At 47.7% G+C, this 9,559-nt stretch overlaps 1 protein-coding gene across 1 annotated transcript; it reads left to right on the plus strand.

Annotated features, from left to right (window-relative positions):
* The first annotated feature begins 1,400 nt into the window (after window positions 1–1,400).
* On the plus strand, window positions 1,401–2,370 carry LOC141981026 (olfactory receptor 52P1-like). The gene has a single exon (XM_074942842.1). It carries the CDS (start codon window positions 1,408–1,410, stop codon window positions 2,368–2,370), a length of 963 nt encoding a protein of 320 aa, XP_074798943.1. The 5' UTR covers window positions 1,401–1,407.
* Window positions 2,371–9,559: the final 7,189 nt, after the last annotated feature.

A 9,559-nucleotide genomic window follows, 5' to 3' on the forward strand; every position in this document is an offset into this window, starting at 1 on the left:
TAGCTGAGTTGCTCACATGTGTCTCTGCTTACACTTGTCATTTAACACCTGAAACTTATGTCTCAGACAAGAAAGTGTCTCACCAAAAGGAACAAGTGAAGTAACAGAGGTGCCGGCCTGTAGTCCTAAATACCAAGGCCCTTGTGCCCTTCATGCCCATTCTGTTGAGCACAGAGTCATAGCCCAGTGTGATAACATCTGTTTCTACAGGGGAAACTTGGCTCCTTTCCTACATAGGAACTTCATCATGGATCAGACCTATAGTCCATCTAGTTCAGTGTCCTCTCTCTGGCAGTGACAGCCCCAGGTGCTGCAGAAAAAGATGTAAGAAACCCACCAGTAAGTGGATGGGGTGGGGATGATTGAACAGCATGAGGGTCTCACCCTAATAACTTACAGCTTGATATTGGCTTGTGCCCTGAAACAAGTGGGCATAAAGGCTTTCCAGAACATTTATTTAGCTGTACCTATTGTAACTAAATACTTTTACTGTCCACGTAAATGCCCAAACCCTTCCAGATCCTTGCTTAGCTTATGGCCTCAGCTACCACTTGTGGCTATGAGTTCCTCGGTCTCTTTAGGCACTGAGTGAAGAAAGCATTCTTTTTGTTTAATCTGTTTTGAATTTGCCACATTTCAAATTAATTGAACATTATCTTGATCTCATTTTATGGGACAGGGAGAACACAGTCTCCATCTACTCTCTACCAGTCAGTATTTTATGTACTTTCCTCGTGTCCACTCTTATTCATCGTCTTTGTAAGGTAACAATCCCAGTCTTTTCAACCTCTCTCTGTGTGAGAGTTTTCCCAGGCCCTTAATCACTCTTACTGCCCTTGCCCGAATCCCTCTAGTTCTGCAATATCTTGTGTGAGAAGGGTGCCCAGTACTACATAGAGGAGTCCAGAGGACCGTGAAATATTGATATGACTGATCTCACGACATTGTATTTTCTATAGGATTCCCCATCCCACTCCTTCTGGATCCCAATGTTTTGCTTAGTTTCTATCCATGCTTGCACTGTGAGCAGGGTTTCCCAGAGCTGTGTACCATGGTGCCCAGGACCCTTTTCTGAGTTCATACACTTAAATTAGAAGCTTGTTAGGTGTTTGAGGAGTTCCACTATTCCCTACATTGGGCATACACATTGCAGTTTATTGACCTCGAAATTCATCTGCCGTCATGTTGCCCATTCACCTGGCAGGGTTAGTTCACTCTGAGGACTTCTCTGGGCTAGACTATGACCTAAATAATCTGGCACCATCTGTAAATGTGGCCACATCACCGCTCAGCCTCCTTTCTCTTATTTTCTGTACTGGTATCTAATGTGTAAACCCCCATCTCTGTTTCTCTCCCTTCACAGGCACCTTGAGCATTTCTGTGCCTGATCGACTCATCCACCACCATATGGCAGCTTCCAACCTCACCCCCTCTGGCCTTTCAACATTTATCCTAACAGGCATTCCTGGGCTGGAAGCTGCCCACATCTGGATTTCCATCCCTTTTTCTACATTCTATATTATCAGCCTGTTGGGAAATTTCATGGTTCTGTTTGTTGTAAGCAGAGAGCAGACCCTGCACAAGCCGATGTACCTGCTGCTGTGCATGCTGGCACTCACAGACATCAGCATGTCTACCTCCGTCATGCCAAAGGCACTGTGTATATTTTGGTTCAATTTGAAAGACATTACTGTGGGTGGCTGCCTCACCCAGATGTTCTTCCTTCACGCAGTTTCTGTTATGCAGTCAGCCGTCCTCGTGATAATGGCCTTCGATCGCTATGTCGCCATATGTAACCCCCTGAGATACCCCACCATCCTCACAAACACACGAGTAGCTAAGCTAGGGCTTCTGGGTTTGATAAGAGCTGTTCTCTTCATGCTGCCCCTGCCCCTGCTCCTGAGCAGGCAGCCATTCTGTGTGAACCACGTTATCCCCCACATGTACTGTGAGCACATGGCTGTGGCGAAGATGTCTTGTGGGGACATCACAGTCAACAGAGCATATGGCTTGGTGATGGCATTTGTAGTCTTAGGGTTAGACCTGATGCTCGTAGCCCTGTCCTACAGTCTGATCATTGGGGCCGTCCTCAGAATCTCCTCCAAGACAGCCCACCAGAAAGCCCTCAACACCTGCACAGCCCACATTTGTGTCATGCTGATGTCTTGTACTCTCTTCTTCTTTTCGACTCTGACACACCGGTTTGGTCAGGGCATCGCTCCACACATTCACATCATCTTGGCCAACCTCTACTTCCTCGTCCCCCCCATGCTCAACCCTATCATTTATGGGGTCAAAACCAAAGAGCTTCGTGACAAAGTGAGCAAATACACCTGCAGAATATGCTTGCCTGGAGGCCACTGTCTTTAAACCTGCATGACAAGAGCGGGAAAGGATATCTCCTTCTTAATCAAGGGTGTTCTGTCCCAGTGTAGATAAGCTCAGCATTGTGGAAGTTCAAGTCTGAGAAGCTCCTCACACCTAACATCTTATCACTCCATCACCAAGCAATACGCTCTCCTTTCCTCTCTGATCATCACCTGATCTCTTTCAGCGTCACCCTGAGAAACTGGAAAGGATCCAGAGGTGTGAGAGAAACATGACCAAAGGGATGGAATGCAAGGCATATGAGCTGAGGCTGAAGAAACTGGGGACTGCAAACAGGGGACTTTGTAAGAGATAGACATAACAGAATCACTATGGTTAGGAAGGGCCGCATCGCCAATGCCAATGCTGCTCCTCTCTCCTCCACCTGTGCCTGTATCCAAACAGACAACCTAACCATGGATGCCTCTACCCAGTGATGAGCTGCCAAAATCTTAACAACCTGTTCCCCCCTCACCCCAAAAGGGGGTCATGCCCCCCCGCAGGACGCCTGCCCCATCCACCCCCCTCCTCTGTCCCCTGACTGTCCCCGGAACTGGGCAGGAGGGTCTCGTGGGCCACCGTAGTGGGTGTCCTCCCCGCCCCTAAGAGCCAGAGGGACCTGCCGGGGGTGAGGTGGGGAGTCCCAGCGGTGCTTACGTGGGGCAGCTCCCGGGAAGCATCCGGCAGGTCCCTCTGGCTCCTAGGGATGGGGTAGCATAGGTAGGGGGGGAATCGGGGGAGAAGCCGCTCCCCCCACTGATCACATCAAAAGTGGCACCTTAGGCACCGACCCCGTGGGTGCTCTGGGGCTGGAGCACCCATGGGGAAAAGTTGGTGGGTGCAGAGCAACCACCAGCAGCTCCCCACCCCATGCCTGGCCCCTGCTTACCTCTGCTCCACCTCCGCCTCCTCCCCTGAACGTCCCCCACCCCAGCTTCCTGCGAATCAGCTGTTCGCATGGAAAGCCTGGGAGGGCTGAGAAGCAAGCAGCGACTTCGCGCTCAGGCCCAGGGAGGCGGAGGAGAGCTGGGGTGGGGAGCGGTTCCCCTGCGCCCCCCTGCCCCGGGTTACCTGCTGCGGCGCGGGCAGCCCTCCTCGGGCCCCCCCCAGCTCACCTCCGCTCCGCCTCCCTGGGCCTGAGCCTGAAGCCGCCTCTTGCTTCTCAGCCCTCCCAGGCTTCTCATGCGAACAGCTGATTCGCGGGAAGCTGGGGGTGGGGAGCAGAGAAGCAGAGCAGGGCGGAGCATAACTCAGGGGCGGAGGTGAGCTGGGGCTGGGCGGGGAGCTGCTGGTGGGGGCTCTGCACCCACCATATTTTCCCCGTGGGTTCTCCAGCCCCAGAGCACCCACGGAGTCGGTGCCTAAGGCACCACTTTTGGCCGGTTGTTAAATTTAGAAGCCTTTTTAGAACCGGTTGTCCCGCACAGAACAACTGTTTCTAAGAAGCTTCTAAATTTAACAACTGGTTCCAGCGAATTGGTGTGAACCGGCTCCAGCTCACCACTGCCTCTACCCATATTCTGGTGTGGATTTGCGGAGATAGTGGCCTGCATTTTCCACTCTCAGGAAGCAAGCCTGGGGGGACCATCCAGTGCAAAAGGTACCTGCTGGTGGAATCTCGCAGGCAGTATGAGGGAGAGCTAAAGAAAGAGGTGGCTTGGCTGAGGATCACACATGCCCATGAGGAATTCCTCAAGAGTATTCACATGGAGCCATCCAAGGCTGAGGAAGCCATCCAGCTACAGAGGATTGCTGTCACACTGCTGGGAGAGGAGGATATGGCTCTGTGACAGGGAGGATACTGGCTGCTGGTTACTTCTGGCAGCAGACAGTGCTCCACCCCTGCTCCCAAACCACTCAACATGGTGATGGAAAACCGATATGCATCCCTGGAAATGAGCAATGAAGAATCACCCCAAAGGAGGAGGAAGAGGAGCCATGTAACCCCAAGGCTGGGAGGATCACAGCCACCATTCGCAGGAGGAAATGTAGTCTAGTGGTGGTTGGTGACTTTCTTCTGAGGGGGATGAAGGCACCCATCCTTGGTATGGAAGGATTGTCGAGGATCATTTGGCCCTCTGACCACTACCCCATGCTACCCATCCATGTGGGCACTAATGATACTGCAAGTTATGACCCTGAGCAGATTGGAAGTAACTGCAGGGCTCTGGGAGTATGGGTAAAAGAGGTTGGAGTGCAAGTGGTGTTCGCTTCCGTTCTTCTGGTCAAGCATAGGGACCCAGGCAGAGACGTCTGCATCCTGGAGGTGAATCTGCTAAGCAGAGATGGGGTCCACGTTTCGAGGAAGGGGTGGAGCATATTTGGCTACAGCGTGGCTAACCTAGTGAGGAGAGCTTTAAACTAGGTTCAATGGGGGCAGGTGACCAAAGTCCACAGGTAAGTCAAAAACACGGACATCTGGGAGAAGGGTTGGAATCTGGGGGGAGTATGGGCTGTTATAGCAGAAATAAGGGAGAGACAAGACAGAAGTGTGGGGGGGAGAAATCAAATAGATTATCTTAGATGTCTGTATATTAATGTGAGAAGTCTGGGGAATAAACAGGAAGAACTCAAAATGCTAGTAAATAAACACAACTATGACATCGTTGGCATCACGGAGACTTGGTGGGATAATACGCATGACTGGAATATTGCTATAGAAGGGTACAGCTTGCTCAGCAAGGGCAGACAGAGAGAACAGGAAGGAGGTGTTGCCTTATATATGAAAAATGTATACACTTGGACTCAGGTTAAGACAGAAATAGAAGACAGACTTGATAAATGTCTCTGAGTAAGGATAAAGAGGGAAAAAACAAACCTTGATGTCATGGTAGGGCTCTACTACAGACCACCTAATCAGGAAGAAGAGGTGGATGAGGCTTTTTTAAACAAGTAACAAAAACATCCAAAGCACGGGACTTTGTGCTGATGTGGAATTTCCACTACCCAGGGATCTGTTGGGAAAATAACACAGCAGGGCACAGATTATCCAACAAGTTCTTGGAATGTATTGCAGACATTTTTTTTTTTATTTCAGAAGGTGGAGACAGCTACTAGGGGAGAGGCTCTTCTAGTTTTGACAAATATGGGGGAACAAGTGGAGAATTTGCAAGTGGAAAGCAGCCTGGGTGAAAGAGATCATGAAATGGTAGAATTTATGATTCTAAGCAATGGTAGGAGGGAGAACAGCAAAATAAAGACAATGGATTTCAAGAAGGCAGACTTTAGCAAACTCAGGGAGTTGGTAGATAAGATCCCATGGGAACCAAGTCTAAGGGGAAAAAGAAGACAGTGGGCAGTTTTTCAAAGAGACATTATTAAGGACACAAGACCAAACTATCCCACTGTGTAGGAAAGAAAGGAAGTATGGCAAGAGATCAACCTGGCTTAACCAGGAGATCGTCAATGATCCAAAAATAAAAAAGAGTCCTACCAAAAGTTGAAACTAGGTCAAATTGTAACCCACACACCTCCTGGGTGAGGTGTTCTGTCCTATCTCATGTCCGGCACTGAGACTACTAAGAGAGAGGGTTATATATAAAATGAGTTTTTTCTACAGCCTTAGCAAAGAAGCAATTGGCTTTTAGCTCATTCGGTAGAGTCTCATGCACTAAGCTCCAGAGCTCTCAGGTTCGATCCTGCTTACTGACGGCCGGGGTTTGTCGGTGCTACAAAATTACAAAGGATGAGTGTAAACAAATAACACAAGTATGTAGGGACAAAATCAGTCCAGGCACAAAACAAGATCAAACTAGCCAGAGACATAAATGGTAAAAGAAAATAATATACAAATACATTAGAAGCAAGAGGAATACCAAGAAGAAAGCCTATCACTCAAGGGGGGAGGGGGGTGATAATATAAGAAAATGTGGAAATGCAGAGTTGCTTAATGACTTGTTTGTTTAATTTTTCACCAAGAAGGTTTGTGGTGAGTGGACGTCTAATATAGTGAATGCCAGTGAAAATGAGGTCGAATCTGAAGAGGCTAAGGTGGACAAACTTCTGCTGGGGCTTGTAGCTTTTTTTAAAAAGTCAAATTTGTAGTAGGTATCCAAAGAAATCTTTCATTTCCTATTTGATATATAGAGGAATGTGTGAATAAAAAAAACCCCTTTGTCTCAAGAAATAGCTGGGGCTACTTTTTGGTTAGTTTTTAAGTGACTTTGGGCTATTAATGCAGTAGACATTTGGCAACTCCAGCCAGAACCAGAGGGGCCAGAGAAGGAGCCCAGAAGGCTGAGCTGGGTCGGAGGCAGAGCATCAGTGCTGAGGCAGAGCTGGGGAGATGAAGCTGGAGCACACCAGAGCCAGGAGATGGGGCAGCAAAACCAGCTGAACCAATGGGGAGCCAGGGCTGAGCTACAGCAGGGAGCTGCAGGCCAGGATAGTGGATGCTGGCCGTACCACAAATAACATGGCAGCCAAGCACAATAAACAGCTGTAGAGAGTAAGGTAGGGCCATGGGAGGGAGCCCAGCACAGGAAGATGTTACCTGACAAGACGGCCTCAAATGGTGGACTCGGGGGGCGGGGCAAGAATCCAATGGGAGGGCAGATTCTGGGAAGAAAGTCCCTGCCTCCAAGAGTCTGTGGGCTCTGCTGCCCTTGTGTAGAGGTTGGGTGCCACTCACACTACCTTGTGGATATCTCCATTATACAAACTCTTCCCACTCTGCCACCTTTAACGATGGAATAGTTCACAAGGTCACTTGTTTCAAGGATCATTGCTGGGCTTTAGGATGCACAGGGGCACAGAAATTCTCTCAGACTGTCTGCAAATGACTGGAGGCCAAATGCAGAAATGATATCAATAGTGGTATGTGTGTTAGGCGCTAGTCAGCCAAGGTACAGCATTGCACCTGTTCTACTTGGCTTATGATGGGGAAAGTCCCTTTGCCAATGGAAGCGCTACAGATTCACAGGTTTGTTGATTTTAAATTCAAGCTGGGATTGTGGTGCACAAGATACATCTTACAGAGTATCAGACCAGCTCACTGAGGGATGTCAAATGGGCCCAACTGGAGTCTTGTTCCTCAGAACTTGGAATCAGTGTCCAGGATGAGCTTGGCTCAGAACCTCATCAAAGCATCAGCACCTCAACAAGGCACCAAATCCCTCCACAACTGCCTCCTTTTTGCCCGTGCGTCTGGCTCCCAGCATTTGGAACCTAACAACAAACTCCAGCCAAACCCACAATCCCCCACACAGCAGACGCACATATGCTGAGCGGGCAGAGGATATTGTGCCAACAGGGGCTGCTGGAGGCCAGAATTCAGGGAAGCGTCATTTCCACAATATACCTAAAAGCCTGTTAGGAACAAAGATTTCACCCGTAGGATGGATGGGGCTGGAGTGGGTGCATAAAAGAGGCAGCCAGGACTGTCACTGCTGAGTCCCCCGGCCCCCCCACACACACGGCAATTCACCTTGTGCACGTTAGGCAGAGTTACCACGGAGGGAGCCCAATTGTCTTGCTCCATGTTTTATTCCTCACAAGCAAAGAAACACCTGTTAAAGTACTGGAGAGACGTGGAGAAGCACCCCAGGGTCTGAGACTCCCAGCAGGGGCTTTGAGCCTGTGAGGCAGGTCCCATATTGTTAGAACAGAGCTTGGTGAGTTTTCATAGCACTTGGACCGTCCACTTCCAGTCTCAGGTGGGCAACTGTACAAGATGGGGGATTTGGAGGCAATATTATGTATAACTCCCTTATGTCCTATACGTCAGTTTTGCTCTTTGCTGGAGCCCAGGCCAGAGCTCTGACTTTCCAGGACTTTTCAGAAAGTGTTTCAAAAATTTAAACCTTGGTTCTATTTTATATAAAATACTAAAGGTAATAGCTCTTGGTCAGTTTCGAGAAGAGAGAACCGTACATCGTTTAATGGAGAATCTCTATATTCTAATAAGGGGGAGAGGATGGAAGATGAGGAAATACAAGTAGCATCTGGTGAGAAAGAGTCAAACGCAAAAGAGCACCATTAAATTACATCATGTAATGCCAGACAGCTAAAGAGTGACCATTTTTAAGTGTTTATACACAAATGATAGAAGTCTAAATAATAAGGTGGGTGAATCTGAGTACTTTGTACTTTTTCAGGATATTGATATAATAGGCATCACAGAAATTTAAAGCTGATAATCAATGGCACACAGTAATACCAGGGTACACAAATCTATCAGCAGGACAGAACAGGTCATGCTGGGATAGAATCAAATAATGTTAAAATCTTAAATGAATCAAACTGTGCTATAGAATCTGTATGGAGAGTAATTCTGTGCTTCAATAAGAGTGTAGCAGTAGGGATATCACCTGACGAGGATGGTGATATTGACCGTGAAATGCTCATGGAGATTACAGAGGCTATAAAAATGTTAAAAAACCCTCAATAATAGTGGGGAATGTCAACGATCCCCATATTGGCTGGGTACATGTCATCTCAGGACTGAATACAGAGAGAAAGTTTATTGACACCTTAAACAACTGCTTCTTGGAGCAGCTAGTCCTGGAACCCACAAGAGGAGAGGCAATTCTTGATTTAGACCTTAGTGGACCACAGGATCTAGTCCAAGAGGTGAATATAGTGGGGTGGGGGACACCACAGCAGTAGACCACAGTAGCATTTAATTTTAGAAAGGGGGCCTACACAAAAATGAGGAAGCTAGTTAAACAGAAATTAAAAGGTACAGTGCCAAAAGTGGAATCCCTGAAAGCCACATGGAAATTTTAAAGGACGTCATAATAGGCTCAATTTAAATCTGTACTGCAAATTAAAAAAACACGGTAAGAAGACCAAAAAAACGCCACCATGGCTAAACAAAAAACGTAAAAGAAGCAGTGAGAGGCAACAAGGCATCCTTTAAAAAGTGGAAGTTAAATCCTAGTGAAGAAAATAGAAAGAGGCATAAACTCTGGCAAATGACGTGTAAACATACAATTAGGAAGGCCAAAAAGGAAATGTGTACAAGTAGCCAAAGACTCTAAAAGCACCAGCATCAATTTTTTTAAGTATATCAGAAGCAGGAACACTGCTAAAAAACGTATGAGGTCACTGGATGATGGAGATGCTAAAGGAGCACTCAAGGACAATAAGGCTATTGCGGAGAAACTAAATAAATTCTTTACATTGGTCGTCACAGCTGAGGATGGTTGGGAGATTCCCAAACCTGAGCCATTCTTTTTTGGTGACAAATCTG

This window comes from Natator depressus, chromosome 1, assembly GCF_965152275.1.
Source record: "Natator depressus isolate rNatDep1 chromosome 1, rNatDep2.hap1, whole genome shotgun sequence".
NCBI classification, from domain to species: Eukaryota; Metazoa; Chordata; order Testudines; family Cheloniidae; genus Natator; species Natator depressus.